The sequence below is a fragment of the Microcebus murinus genome, chromosome 14, assembly GCF_040939455.1.
Source record: "Microcebus murinus isolate Inina chromosome 14, M.murinus_Inina_mat1.0, whole genome shotgun sequence".
NCBI classification, from domain to species: Eukaryota; Metazoa; Chordata; class Mammalia; order Primates; family Cheirogaleidae; genus Microcebus; species Microcebus murinus.
The window spans coordinates 33,625,343-33,640,974 of NC_134117.1; the positions used below are offsets into that span (position 1 = coordinate 33,625,343).

Consider the following 15,632-nt stretch of genomic DNA (forward strand, 5'->3'; position numbering starts at 1 on the left):
ACCGGCCCACTAGTCCTCGTAACAAAAGAAGCCCCCGCCAAATTGCCGCTGACACTGCGAGGAGGCTGGGTCTGTCGCGGGGCTCAGAGTCTCCTGCGGCAAGAAAGATCCGCGAGCGAGCGGGCTCGGGATCCCGGGAGCGCGAGCAGCGCCGCCCCCCGCACGGCGGGGAGGAGCGGGAGCGGCGGCGGTCCCTGCCCGGCGCGGAGAGCCGGCCCGGGAGCGCGAGGGCGCGGGCAGCGGCCAGAGGCGGCGGCGGCGGCGGGGACGCGGCGCGGCTGCCGCAGGGGAGCGGCGGCTGCGGGCGCGAGGGGCGGGGCGCACTCCGCAACTTCTGCCGCCGCCGCCGCCGCCGGGCGCTCCGGGCCGAGCCGCGCGGCCGCCGCGGGCTGCGGTGCTGCCAGCCGCGCCCGGCCCGCGCGTCCGGGGCGGGCGTCCGTCGGGGGCCGCGGCGCCTCCCGCAGGGAGTCCCCGCGCGGTCGCGCCACCGCGTTTCCCGCAGCGGCTGGGGGGTCCGGGCGTGCGGAGCCCCGAGACCGAGCCGGGCGCCCCCCAGCGGCCGGCGCGGGCCCCATGGCTGGGCCGGGCGGAGCGGAACCGGCGAGGTGAAGCCCCGGGGCCGGCAGCCGGAGCGCGTGGCGGGGGCGCCGGCTCCATGGGCAGCAGCGCACAGCGGCGCGATGATGGACGTTAACAGCAGCGGCCGCCCGGACCTCTACGGGCACCTCCGCTCGTTCCTCCTGCCAGAGGTGGGGCGCGGGCTGCCGGACCTGAGCCCCGACGGGGGCGCCGACCCGGTCGCGGGCTCCTGGGCGCCGCACCTGCTGAGCGCGGTCCCGGAGGTGACGGCCAGCCCCGCGCCCACCTGGAACGCGCCCCCGGACAATGTCTCGGGCTGCGGGGAGGAGATCAACTACGGCAGAGCCGAGAAAGTTGTGATCGGCTCCATCCTGACGCTCATCACGCTGCTGACGATCGCGGGCAACTGCCTGGTGGTGATCTCCGTGTGCTTCGTCAAGAAGCTCCGCCAGCCCTCCAACTACCTGATCGTGTCCCTGGCGCTGGCCGACCTCTCGGTGGCCGTGGCGGTCATGCCCTTCGTCAGCGTCACCGACCTCATCGGGGGCAAGTGGATCTTTGGCCACTTCTTCTGCAACGTCTTCATCGCCATGGACGTCATGTGCTGCACGGCCTCGATCATGACCCTGTGCGTGATCAGCATCGACAGGTAAGGGCCGGGCCGCCCGTCCTGGGGTCCGGCTGGGGATGTGCTGGCCGCGCAGCCCCGCGCGCTCGCCTTTCCTGGGAGGATCAAGCCCGACTCCAAGGCGGGATGAAGGGCTGCGCTCGCAACAACCCCCACACATCCACCCTACACCAGCCAAACTTCGCTTACAGCGTAGCCTATGTACACCGCTGAAAGAAAAACCCGAAATGTTCTGCTTTACTGTAGTGACGATTTTAAGACCAAAGTTAGAGTATTTTAAGCCTTAGCAGTTCCACCAGGGGGTCCCCTGGCTTGGTTTAAGCAAGGAAGGGATTTGATGCCGTCTGACTTGACAAACCCTTGCTGTGAGCCTAACAAGTCATTTCTTACTTTAAGAAATTGGAGAAAAGACACCTTGCTTCCCCAGAGTGTGCGAGCTACTCCCTAGGCCAGTGAAAGAACTTTGGAGGGTTCCTGGATTCAGGTGTACATGCCTTAAACGTTGCACCCTCGTGGTTGCTAATTCCGCATCGCATTCTTGTGGAAGTCTGGTTTTAAGTGTTTGGCAACGTTGTCAGTATCCTGCAAGCTTACTGACCGGAACCTTACTCCCTGTTTGAGTGGTTGGTTCTAGTCTTTCATCAGGTCCCCTTGGGGACCTTCTCTTGAGAACTTCCCCACTAGAGTAATTGAAACAGTCTGACCATCTGTCAGGGCTGACTGGGGAAAAATAGTCCTGCCTTGGGTGTCATTTTAGACTAGGAAACCCTCAGGGAATTTTGAAATGGAGCTAGTCTTTGGCCCTACAAATATTATGCAGGTGACAATTTGAAGTATATGGTCAATGCTCTTTGGCTATAGAGCAACGGTTTCACTTAAAACTGAAATAGTAACCCTTAATATTCACATTCAGAATTTTGCTGGTGTTTTAAAACTAGCACAGGACTAGTATCCTGTTGTGTTTAATGATAGAAATGGTTGCTTGTTTTCATAGTGGATCTGCAGAACCTTTAAATGTGTAGACTTTTCGGCATAGGAGAAATAATTGATACCTTGATACTTAAAATGACAGTGCATCCATCAAAGGATAGTTTGGCATGAAACTGAGATTTTCCTTTTTTTCTCCTTGAAAACATTGCTATTTGTGGTTTGTTGGTATTTAAAATGTTCTATTTTACTGCTTGACCAGGGTTTATAATTACTAAATAAAGGAAATGATAGGAAAGGGAATATTTTCAAGAAAGATAATACATTGTAGTTCCATTTATTTCATGATTTTAAAAAATTGATCCTTGCCATTTTATATATGATGATAGGAGCCTCTAACAGCAAACAAGGACTTATTTTAAGAGCAGAGCATGAACCACATAAGTGAGGATATTAGCACCAAATTTGGCTGCTGAAGTTCTGAATTACTGTAGTTAAGAATGACAAAAACGGGAGTCCCTTGACCATTGTTCTAATTTTACATGACAAGTCTTACCTTTGTTTAGGATACTTTTCCTGGCAATCTTGTCTTAACTGGGACTTTACATGTAATTTTTTTCCCCCTTGGTATGAGCAAATGATGGTACAATATTTAGGCCTAAAGCCTTAGCTCTGTGCTTTTGAAATATACATTTTCTGCCTTGTTTCACCTCGGAGTCATCTTTTTAAAAGGGAAATTGTTGCTTAACAGTTGCATAGGATGATAAAATAGGTAATTAAAAGATTGATGGTCTAGTGTTATAGCTCTTTTAGAATTTGTCTAGCAGGTTTTCCAGTCCTCACCAGAAAATCCCCCCAAAATTTATTTTAAAATATAATAAAAATAAAAATTGATGGTCTGAATAAAAATATGTATATTTAAAAGCCAGCAACTAAAAAAATCTTTATAAAAGCTACAAAAAAAAAAAAAGAATGATAAAAACATATGCATTTGCAGTCTGGCTATGGCAACAGGAATTAGGAGAGTGTACTCAATCTATATAGCAAGTATATACATGAACTATAAGCTCAGAAATCCCACTGCTCAGCCAGCCAAATTGAAGCATCTTGCATGAATGGTGTCCTTTTAAATGGAACTTCGTGCAATAAAACAAATAACAATTTATGCTGCAAGTAATGCATTTGTAACCATTTAAAAATTTCATAATTGATAGTTGATAAATAAATAGAACAGTGTGCTAATTTATCTCCTAAGATAGCTGGTGCTTCTGTTCTTCTGGGCACATTAAAGCATGTCTTGAGATTACCCTGTGATTCCTGTACATGAACTAAAGACATTCTTCATCAGACTTCTAAAAACTAGGATGGCTTTTAAAATTTATTAAAATATTTTAAAAAAGAAAAAAAAAGACATTCTTCATTCAGTGTGCATGTGTGACTTAGTACCAGCAGGCATGTCCCGAATACAGAGAAGATGTTAATTCTTCTTGGCAAGAGCTTCTAATTTTTTCATTACCTATATCCTTATGATTGTCACAAATTATGATAGATTCTATCTCTTCTTACCTGTCAGAATAATCCTGGTGAATTCTGCTTAAAAATTATTTTAGAAGATCAGCATATCAATTCTTTAGATAAAATGAAGAATTGATAAAATTGGAAGGCACAGATTGATTTTCTTCCAATAACATAGAGAACTAAAAATGAGGAAAAGGAAAATGCATTTGATATCTAAGGTGAATTACTTCTAAAAGAATGTTTTCTTCAGTTCCACTGTAGAATATGATAGGTGATATAAAATGTGCTATGAAAATATGAAAAAAATTAATCTTCATTTATTCCCTTATTCATTCCCTCTTGAGTACCTAATATAGGTTACATTGTGCTTTTGTGCAGCACAATAAAAGATGAATAACAGTATTCTTGCTTTTGAGCTCATATTCAAGAGTTTGGATATCTGTTGGGCACTTAACCTGTCCAAAATGGAACATTTCATTTTTCTTAACCACTCCTCACCATACTGGGATGCTTTTCCAATGCAATGCCATACATTCTTTTCCCAAGGCTTCAAAACTCCCTTTCCCACCCTTTTTAGATAACAACTCATATTCATTGAAAAAGTAGTAGCCATTGGATGGGAATGCTCTTTTCTTTCCATCACCAAAAAAAAATCTTCCCTTTGTCTCTACCCTTCTTTTTATTTCCTTCCAGTTAAAAGGTAAGAAGACATTGTGTCCTAACAAAGACCAAAGCCCTGGACTTTATATTCTATCCCCTCACCTTCTTGAGGACTTTGCTCCTTCAATGATCCTTCATCTTTGGTCTGTCATCGGCTTTTCCTCTCTACTTGGTCAAGCTTGGTCTTCTGTCTTTAAAAATTCCTTCTTTGGCCTCACTTCTTCCTCCAGTTATTTCTCTGCTTCACAGTTAAGCTGCTCAGAAAACTGTGTCCACAACCTGTCTTTAATTTCTTACCTTTCAGGTAGCTGAGTTTGACACTAACTAGGTCCACTGCCATATTCTAACTGGCTTTCCTGGTTCTACTTCAGTCTACCCCACCATCCATTCCCTATGAAGAAGCTAGAATGATCTATTATACATATTTTTGTTTGTTGTACGTGAGATAAAATTTATGTATAGTGAAATGCACAGTTCTCAAATATCCAATTTGATGAGTCTTGACAAATATATATATACACACCTGTGTAACCAATATTCTAGTCAATACGTAAAAATTGTGTCATCCAAGAAAGTTCCCATGCCCCGTTTAGAATGTTCTTTTAAAAATAAAAATCAAATTACCTTTCGTATATAGTTTTGCAACATGTGAAACAGTTCCATATATTGTTTAGGGAAGCTTTTTTAAGGAGTAAAAGTCTAAACTAGTGCAGAGGAATGGTGGACACCAAATTCAGGAGAATGGTTATCTCTGGTGGGATGGGTGGAGGAGTGATCAGGGAGGAGTACACAAATGAACTATATGGAGGCCAGACATGGTGGCTCACACCTGAAGTCCCAGAATTTTGAGAGGCCAAGATAGGAAGATGAAGATTGCTTGAGGCCAGGAGTCCGAGACTAGCCTAAGCAACATAGTGAGACTCCATCTCTGCAAAAAATTTAATTTTTTTTTTTTTAATTAGCCAGGCATGGCTAACTGGGGCAGGTCAAGGCAGGAGGATCAAGTAGTCTCAACTACTTGGGAGGCTGAGGAAGGAGGACCAAAGAGCTCAGCAATTTGAGGTTGCTGCGAGCTATGATGATGCTACTGCACTCTAGCCTGGACAACAGAGCCAGACAACTGACTCCAAACAACCAAAAAACTATATTGGTAATGTTTTGTTTCTTAATTTTGGTGGTAGATACAGACTTACTATTCTTTGTATGACTTTTTTGTATGTCTGAAATGCTTTTTAAAACTTTATTTGGAAATACATATAGAAAGGTACGCACTCCCCAGTGTGAAACTTGATGAATTTCCACAAAGTGAACACATTTGTATATCAGCCGTATCAAGACATAGAACACTGGTAGCTTCCCAGAGTTCCCCTCTTGTTCCTTTCTGGTTGTTAATGCCCCTGAAGATACTGTTGTCTTGACTTCTAGCATCATACATTAGTTTTGCTTGGCTAACCTTAGTATCAATGGAATTGTATAGCATGTACTCTTTTCAATCTGGCTTCACTTGCTCACATGATGTCTGTGAGTTTCATCCATAGTTTTTAAGCTATCAGTAATTCATTCATTTTTATTACTGAGTAGCAGTATTTCTTTATACAAATATGCCATAATTTGTTTCTTCATTCACCTGTAGATGGACATTTGAGTTGTTGCCAGTTTTAGGCTGTTACTAATGGCTCTGCTCTGAACATTTATTTGTGTACAAATCATTTTGTGGACATGTTTTAATTTCTTTTGGGTAAATACAATCCTAGGTAATAAGGTACTTTGGAACATTCTATTTCTGTCTCCATAGCACACCTTTTTTTGTTATTATTGTCATGTATTTTAAGTCTATAGGTTTTAAAAGCCTGTTAGATAGCTATTAATGTTATTTTCATTGTTGTTTTAAAACAATCAATATTCATTCTTATTTACTCACATGCTTACTTTTTCTATTGTTCTTTATTTTTTCCTGCATTTTCATACTTTCATCTGGGATTATTTTTTTATGCCCAATTGGACTCCTGTTAGCATTGCTTTTTCAGTGAGGGTTTGCTGGTGACACATCCTTTCAGTTCTTACTTATCTGAAAATGTCTTAATTTTACCTGTATTTTCGAATGCTTTTTCAGTAAGTATGGAATTCTGTATTTTCAGTTTTTTTCTAGCACTTTCAATAAAACATTATTTCATTATCTTTACACTTCTATCATTTCTGTTGAAAAAACCAGCCATCAGCCGGCATTATTATTACTCCATTGAAAGTAATGTGTCTCTTTTTTTCTCTGGTTGCTTTTAGGGTTTTGTCTTTAGTGTTTATTAGTTTTTCTGTGATGTCTGTAGGTCTGGCTTTACTGATTATTTTTTGTTGTTTACTTACTGTTATGATTTTAGGGTTTTATCTTTAGTTTTTAATCAGTGTTTCTGTGATGTCTCTAGGTCTGGCTTTACTGATTATTTTTTTGTTGTTTATTTACTATTAATTCTGTTTGGGGTTCCTAATGATTTTTGTATTTGTATATTGATATCTTTAGTTTGCTATTACGTCTTCAAACACTGTTATTATTGTTCTATTCTTTCTTCTTATTCTCTGTCTTCAAATATATGTATTTTAGACCTTTTTACTATATCACACATCTCTTATGATCTTTTCTATATTTTCCATTTTATGTTTTTTTCTCTGTGCTTCAGTTTTGAAAAATTTTTGACCTGTCTTCCGCTTTGTTAATTGTCTGTTCTGCTATGTCTAATCTAATCTGTTGTTCAACCCTATCTATTGAGTTTTTAATTTCAGTATTGATATTTTATAGTCCTAGAAATTCCATTTGATATATTTTTTTAATTGATTCTAATACTCTGGTGAAATTCTCTACCTTTTCATCTAATTTCTCTATCTTGTAATATTTTGAGTATATTAGTCATTATTAGACTCTTTGTCTTCTAACTCCAATATCTGAGCCACTTGTTTCTTTGTATGATATTTTTTCTTTTTGTCTTTGTTGTCCTGGCATGCCTGGCAAATTTTGATTGTATACTCATTTTGTATAAAAAATTGTGGATGTTGTGGATGATGTTATTTTCTTCCAGAGAAAGTAGCTGCTAAGCAGACATATTGGGGAACTGATTATTTTAATCCAATTAGGGACTGAGCTAAATGTGGGCTACCTTTTAGTTTTGATGAAACCCTGCCACTGGCAGATGCCTCTTTCTAGGGTGTAGCCTTCTTGAGATTTCACCTCAGAGCCTGGATGTTCTCAATGACTTCTCCCCTGGCTAGTTCAGAACTCTAATTTTTTTTTTTATCACCATGAAACTATCAAAATTCCCACTGAAAACTTTCTGGGAGCTTTCTTCCTGACTTCTTAGCCTCCTGCCTTACATAGTTTCAGAATTCAGCAAATATTTTAAGGGAAATACCAGACACATGCTGGGCTTAGTTTTCTGTTCCTTCCTTTTGCTAGGGTCTTGGCCTCTCAGATTTTTGTCTCTGTAGCCCCAAGAGACTGGCTAGAGTTCTGGTGTTTTTGCCTCCTAATGGTAACTCTGCTGAGGCTTTTTGCCTGGATCCTCGGACCCTTACTCCTCACCTAGTTTTGGCAATTGCCCCAAGGGAGAGAATGACTGCAGAATTTTGGCTCACATCTCTGGGGTTCTCTCTTCTCCAGGATTTTGTCCCCTCAAGTCCTGGTTGTCTCAACAACTAACTCTGTGATACCCTCACGAAAGTGTGTTTGTGTGTGTGCGCGCATGCGTGCGTGTATATTTGTGCTTTATTCAGCTTTTTTTTTTTTTTTAGTGGCTGAGACTATAGATACACACCACCATGCCAGCTAAGTTTTCTAGTTTTTGTAGGGGGGATGATCGTCTCACTCTTGCTCAGTCTGGTCTGGAACTCCTGGCCTCAAGTGATCCTCCCCCCTCGACCTCCCAGATTACTAGGATTACAGGTGTGAGCTACTGTGACTGGTTGTCTAATATGTGTTTCTTTGATTCCAAGTTGGAAAGCTTAAAAGTGTTTAACACTCTAGATTGGCAACAATTAAAATGTCTGAAAAATACCAAGTGTTGTCAAGGATGTAGAGCAAAGGGAACCTTAATATATTACCAGTGGGATTGTAAATTGGTGGACCGTTTTGAAAATAGTTTGATACATATGCCCTCTGACCCTATTATTTCATCGCTAGGTATAAAACAGAGAGACTCTTGTCCACCAAGTCTTCTAGAAGAATATCCACAAACTTGAAACCCCAAAACTTGAAATAAGACATATGCATTTCATTAGTGGAATGGATAAATAAATTCTGGTATATTCACACAATAGAATACTATTCAGGAGTGGTTATCAAACTTGAATATGTATCAGAATGACCTGGAGAGCTTATTGAAACATAGACAGCTGGGCCCTACCCCAAGAGTTTCTGAATCCGTAAGTCTGGAGGGGGAGGGGGGGTACGGGGCCAGGGGAGAGTGGTGTGAGAATTTGTTTTTCAAAAAAACTCCCAGGTAATTTTGATGCTTCTGGTCTTGGGAACTTACTTGAAGAACTATTGCTATACAGCAATGAAAATGAATAAATTTGTAACTAAACATAGCAACCAAATGCATCTTTCAAAGTAATTTAAACCATTTTTTATTATAAAAATTTTGTATCATATTTAAAAGTCAATAACATTATATAATGAACCTGATGTATCCAGCTCCTACAATGATCAGTTTATGGCCAATTTATTCAACATATACTTTGTAACTCCTCCCTGATCCCATTATTTGAAATCAAGTTTCAAATGTCTTATCATTTCACTGATAAATAGTTTGGGTTCACAAACATAATGCCGAGCAGAAGAAGCAAAGTACAAAGGAATACGTACATGTGATTTCATTCATATAAAAATTTGAAATAGGCAAAAACATTGTGTAGGGACATACGTAAGTGGTAATAAAGAAAAGGAAATGTGTGTCATAAGAACAAGAATAGTGATTACTTCTTGGTAGGAAGGAGGAAATTGTTATCAGAGAGGCATGCTTTTGAGATAGTGTTATGTTCTATTGTTTTTTTTTCTTTTCTTTTCTCTTCTCTCCTCTCCTCTGCTTGATAGAGTCTCACTCTGTTGTCCAGGCTAGAATGCAGTGGCATCATCATAGCTCACTGTAACCTCAAACTCCTGGGCTCAAGTGATCCACTTGCCTCAGCCTCCCAAGTAGCTGGGACTACAGGTGCACACCACCACACCCAGCTAGTTTTTCTATCTGCTGTAGAGACGGGGTCTCTGTGTGTTGCTTAGGCTGGTCTCGAACTCCTGGTCTCAAGCAGTCCTCCCCTCTTGGCCTCCCAAAGTGCCTTCCCTCTTGGCCTCCCAGGTGTGAGCCACCGTACCCAGCCTTGATCTATTTCTTGACTGGAGTGGTAATGACACAAGGGCTTCCTTTTAAAATTACTGTTAATGTGTCCATGTATATTTTTGGCACTTAGCCACATATGTATTTTGTTTTATAATAAAGGTGGCAAAAGTATTTATTGGATGACATCTTGTGAGGTGAATATGGATTTATGTCAGATGTATGAGTAATCTGAGAAGATGCAGTTATTATTTTAATGCTATCAGCAACCATTAGCTTTTAGCTTCATGTATGAGGGCAGGGGCCATCCTTGGGTTGTTCATGGTTGCGGGAACTCATCTCCCTTATTTGCAAGAGCAGTAATATTTAGTCCTGACTGATGTCTGGCTGAAGCCTTGCTTCCTCGCCAGGTACTATGACTCATTCCCTTCGATGATCTGAGTTCTGCTCTTGGCTTTAATTTTGCTGTGATCAGCAGTGCAGGGTGCATTCTAGCTTCTCTGGATCGCCTTTCTCTTTGAAGGAAGTCATCCTTGCTCATGTCTAAAATTAATTTTCAGCTTGTAGATATATTTTAAGAATTGATAGAATCCTCTTCTAGCTTTGCTATGGGAAAATGAAAGGGAGGAAATGAAACACATCTTCTGCCCTGTTCTTTTGTGAGCTAACACTTCCCACCAACTGTTTTTTTTTTTGTTTTGTTTTTTTTTTCTCACATTCATTATCGTAACAAGAAGTAACAGCTCAGGGTAGAAATGGTAACAGCTAATAGATATTTAATGCTTTATTGTTTACAGACCGCTTGCAAATATAGAAATCTCCTTTGATCCCCCGTACAACATTGTGAGGTAGACGTTATTATTCCCACTGATGTGGGAATTTGAGGCTCAGAGGGTAGAAGTGACTTGTCTGAGGATATACACTTTGTGTGGGTGGAACCTGTGTTCCAAGCCTATTCAGACATCATGTATTTATGTATGTGTATATATATTTAAGAAAAATAATAAAAGTTGAGACATAGATCACAATAAAGGAGATAAATCCTGATTTGGGTCTTAAAATAAATGTTGAAATAGGCTGGTGATAAGAAGGCCAGAGAGCATAGCATTCCAGGCAAGGGAACAGCAGATGCCAAGAGCATGGAGGCACAGTGCTCAGTCTCCCTGAACTCAGGGAGGGAGCAGGAGTGAGGGACTAGCATGGGAAAGGCCCTAGTCAGTGAAGCTTTGCCCCGTGCCTACTCCAACCTCCATCCTCCCCTTCCTTTTCAGTTGTGGGAATTCCTGTTTTGACCTGGAGATGTGGCTGCCCAGAATAAAGACTACATTTCCTTGCCTCTCTTGCAGCTAGATATAGCCATGTTGCTAAATTTTGGTCCAAGAGATGTTAGTAGAAATATTATGTTTCAGCCCCCAGGAAACTTCCTTCAAGGCATCGGTGTGTGCCCTCTTCTTTTTACTCCTTTCTTCCATCTTATTGCCTGGAATATGAATATGGTGGCTAGAGCTCTGGCTGTCTTGGCCAAGATGTACAATAAGGGCCATGCTTGGAAAAGAGGAGCAGTATGCTGGAAGGGTAGCCTGGATCCCGGAGGACTGTCAGCTCTACAGGATTACTGGAACCCTGACTTCTTACTAACTGATGAACTGATACCACTGTGTTTATCAGACACAGGTAAACTCAATTCCAAATGTGAAACCTAAGTAGATATTGGCCATCCCTAATCTGAAAGTCTACAATTCAAAATGGTCCAAAATCTGAAAATTTTTGAGTGCTGATGTAATATCACAAGTGGAAAATTGCACATCTGACCTCATGTGATAGGTATACAAAATTATTAAAAAATATTGTATAAAATAATTCTCAAGTTATGTATATATGAAACATACATGGTTTTTGTGTTTAGGCTCTGGTCCTATCCCCAAGATATCTCATTATATGTATGTAAATATTTCAAAATCCAAAAAACATTTGAAATCTGAAACATTTCTGGGCCCCTGGCATTGAGGATAAAGGGTCACAACTTGTATCCATTTCTTCCCCCACCTGCTCATCCCTCCTGCAGATGGCCATGTGCACTTCCTAAAACTTTAGCGTGAAGGTGTCACTGTGTCATTTTTATTTGGAAACTCTTCAAGGGTGATGTTGCCATTTTATGAGTGCCTTTTATGCTACTTAGGTTTCTAGACACTTTACACATGGCATCTAACTGAATCTTCACAACAATGAAGTGCGATATTTCTTGTAAGGGTATTTATTGAGTGTTGAGTGTCTGGCCTTGAGCAACGTCTCTGCTGGCCAGAGATGAACGAGACACATATGAACACATTTAATCCCATTCTGCAGGCGAGGGAGCTAAGGAAACTCATGTGCACTATACGTGGTAAGCACAGTGTCTGAATTAAAAGCCCCCGTGTGTTCCACTACGTCATTGTAGCCATTGCCCCTGTATGAGGAGGATGTTGTTGGGATAGCATTCAAGGCCCTTTATCATTTGATTCCAGTCCCTTATAGTTGACCAACTGACCAACTCCACCATAGGCACTCTTCTTTTCAACATTATATCAGAATAGAGCTAATGCTCTTACCCCACAAACTTGTTCCTCTTCCAAAGTTCGTATCCCAGTAAATGGCATCAGTCTGCAGTTAGTTGCTTTGCTAGACATTTCAGTATCATTTTTTAAACTTCCCACCCCAACCCTTCACTGTCATCAACTAATCACCAAGTCCTGCTGCTTGTTCCTCTTCATTCCCCCCTCCCACCCAAACAACTCAACCTGATCTCCTATCATCTTTAGGTTGGACCACTCAGATTACCCTCCTTGGGGTGTCCCTGTCTCTGTCCTTGGCCACTGTTAAGGTAGGGTGCACAACCCTAGCTTCACATTAGAACCACTTGGGCCAAATTTAAAACAAATTATTAAAAATAATACCAATTCTAGGCCCCCCTTTAGAGAACCTTATGTGATTGATGCCAGGGTAGCTCTGGGCATCAGTATGTTTGAAACTATCCCCGAGATGATTCTAATAGGCAGCTAAAGAGAGAACCCTGAGTTGAGATGATCTTTAAAACATGCAAATGTGATTATACCCATGGTTCCCAAACTTATCTGCATATGAGAATCACCAAAGAATCCCCTCAAAATTTCAAAGCTCTGGCCATACCCAAGACCAATTAATTCATAATCTCTGGTGGTGGGACTCATGCATCCATATTTTTTGAAGCTCCCTGGTCTAACGTACAGATAAGTTTGGCACTACTGGATCTTGCTGTTCTCTTGCTACAAACTCTTTAATGGGTTCCACCACTCTTGGGATAAGATCCTAAATCTTTAATGTGACTTAAAAGATTATATGTTCTAGCTTCTGCCTATCTCTCACTGAATCACAGATTGGCACACTCTTTTTTTTTTTTTTAATAGAGGACTAGATAGTAAATATTTTAGGCTTGTGGACCACGTGGGCTCTGTTACGACTCCTCAACTCTGCTGTCATAGCTTGAAAACATCCATAGGTAATATGTAAATATGTGGGTGTGGCTGTATTGCAATAAAACTATTCATGGATACTGAAATTTGAATTTCATATATTTTCAACATGTTATGAAGTAGTATTTTTTTATTTTTTTCAATTATTTTAAAATATAAAAACCATTCTTAGCTGGGAGATCTATACAAAGACAGACTGGAGTAAGATTGGCTCTTTGGAAGTTTGCCACCTTCTACCCTAGATTCTATTCTATTCTATTCAATCAATCCTTCCTTCCTTCCTTCCTTCCTTCCTTCCTTCCTTCCTTCCTTCCTTCCTTCCTTCCTTCCTTCCTTCCTTCCTTCCTTCCTTCCATCTATCTGCTTTCTTCCCCTCCCCCATATTTTGACAACTCTGGTTGTCTTTCAATTCCTTGACATTTTGATGTTCAAGACCTTCACAGCTGTCTTCATTTCTCCCCTGGAATTTGGCTGGGTAATTCTTTTCCCTTTTTTCTTTTTTTTGAGACAGGATTTTGCTCTGTTGCCCTAGCTAGAGTGCTATGGCATCATCATAGCTCACTACAACCTGAAGCTCTTGGGATCAAGTGATCGTCCTGCCTCAGCCTCCCAAGTAGCTGAGACTACAGGTGTACACCACCATGGCCAGCTAAGTTTTCTATTTTTTGTAGTGATGGGGTCTTGCTTTCACTCAGGCTGGTCTTGAACTCCTGGCTTCAAGCAATCCTCCCATCTTGGCCTCCCAAAGTGCTAGGATTACAGGTGTGAGCCACCACAACCAGCCTTTGGCTGGGTAATTCTTATCACTTTTCAGGCAGGTTCTTGATTAGATATTACTGTCTCATGGAAGCATTCCTGGAACCCCCTATCTTAAACTGGCTTATAACACCTTGTACTTTTTCTTCCCAGCACTCACCTCAATGTGTAATTAATGATTTGTGAAATTAACTGTAATGAATTCATGATTTGTGGGATCTGCACATTCTACAGAGCAGGACCTGGGCCTATCTTGTTGGAGACCGCATCCCCAGCTCCCAGCATAGTACTTCGCACGTGGCAGGTATTCAGTTAATCTTTGCAGATTGACTTTGGAAGGAAGGAAGGGAGAGAAGGAGGGAGGGGAGAGGAAAGGAATGGTGCCTCTCATTCTCAAATCCACAACATCTGGCTCTGACTTCTTGTCCTCTAGCTTTCCACAAAACATTCCTCTTGGTAACAGTGGAGAAGTTTACTTGGTAAACCAAATTAGGATCGGGAGATGGGTGAAAACAGAAGCATCGTGGAGGCAGTGGGACAGTCCCAAGGGATTGTCTCATCAAGGCATAGTGGGCTGGTGAGTCACTTTCTGCTGTCCATGCATATGCAGAGCACTGGCATTAACACAACTGCGGGTGCTGTGAAAGCCTCAGCAGCTCAGAGCCAGGAATCTGCTCTTTTGTTATCATCAGTGCTGTGCTGTGGAGCAGGGTGAAAACACAGGCAAAATTAAATGAGATCCCAGAGCCTTTTTCTTTTTCTTTCAGTGAATAAACACATTGTCAACGAAGCTCACACAACCCAGAAGGAAAGCCACGGTGTCAGGCATGAGAGCAACCCCCAAGTAGGGGAGCATGATTACTGGCAGCCATCCTAGTGTTGGACCACGTGCCAGGCCTGGTGCCAAGGACTTCTGTGATTCATCTCATTTAATCCCCTGGCCACCTTGTGGGCACTGTCACTCCAGCCCACTCCTGGGTGATGGGGACAGGGAGGCTGATGGAGGTTAAATAACTTGCTCAGGGGCACACAGGAAGAAAGGAATGGCCTCAGGTTCGGCCATGGTGAAGTCTGACCCTGATCTGTCTTAGTCTGTGTGTGTTGCTACAAAAAAAAGATGAGTAATTTGTAAACAACAGAAATTTGTTTCTCACAGTTTAGGAGGTTGGGAAGTCCAGGATCAAGATGCCCATAGGTTCTGTGTCTGGTGAGGGCATAGTCTCTGCTTCCACAATGATACCTTGTTGCCATGTTCTCATGTGGCCAAAGGGACGGAAGGGCAAAAGGGCTTTCTAACTAGTTCACTCCAGCCCTTTTATGAGGTTGCTAATCCCATCTTTGAGGGCTCCACTCATGCCTTAATCACTCCCTAAAAGCCCATCTCTTAATAGTATCGTGTTGGGGTTAAAGTTCCAACATATGAATTTTGGAGAAACACACAGATTCAAACCATAGCAGGATCTTTCAGGGCTCAAGGGGGTACTGGCTTTCTGAATGTAATCTATGAGCCTTGTCAAACATGGACCATTTTTTCCTGTTTTTTAGAGAAGAAAATGATATTAATAATAATTTAGTATAATCCATAGTCTCTTATCTAAAACCTTGGGGCCAGCTGTGTTCCAGAATTCAGAATTTTTTGGATTTCAGAAATATAATTCAGTTTAGTATACTGTATATTACATAGCATCCTCACTGAGGCTGAGGGCTATAACCTATAATCAAATGGGTAAATATTCATATTTAGTGGAGAAAAATAAA

At 41.9% G+C, this 15,632-nt stretch overlaps 1 protein-coding gene and 1 non-coding gene across 4 annotated transcripts in view; both read left to right on the plus strand.

Moving 5' to 3' along the window:
* Nucleotides 1-320: 320 nt before the first annotated feature.
* HTR7 (5-hydroxytryptamine receptor 7) overlaps nt 321-15,632 on the plus strand; it is a 90,844-nt gene continuing 75,532 nt past the window's right edge. For 2 of the 3 annotated variants that reach the window (XM_012765558.3, XM_012765550.3), the window contains exon 1: nt 321-1,228. In XM_012765558.3, the coding sequence (XP_012621012.1) occupies nt 681-1,228 (548 nt within the window). In that variant the 5' untranslated portion in view covers nt 321-680. The remainder of the gene's footprint in view (nt 1,229-15,632) is intronic. The other variant, XM_012765541.3, reaches the window with a different exon arrangement.
* On the plus strand, nt 2,928-2,989 carry LOC142875790 (U7 small nuclear RNA). The gene has a single exon (XR_012923076.1). It is a non-coding gene; the product is annotated as a U7 small nuclear RNA (small nuclear RNA).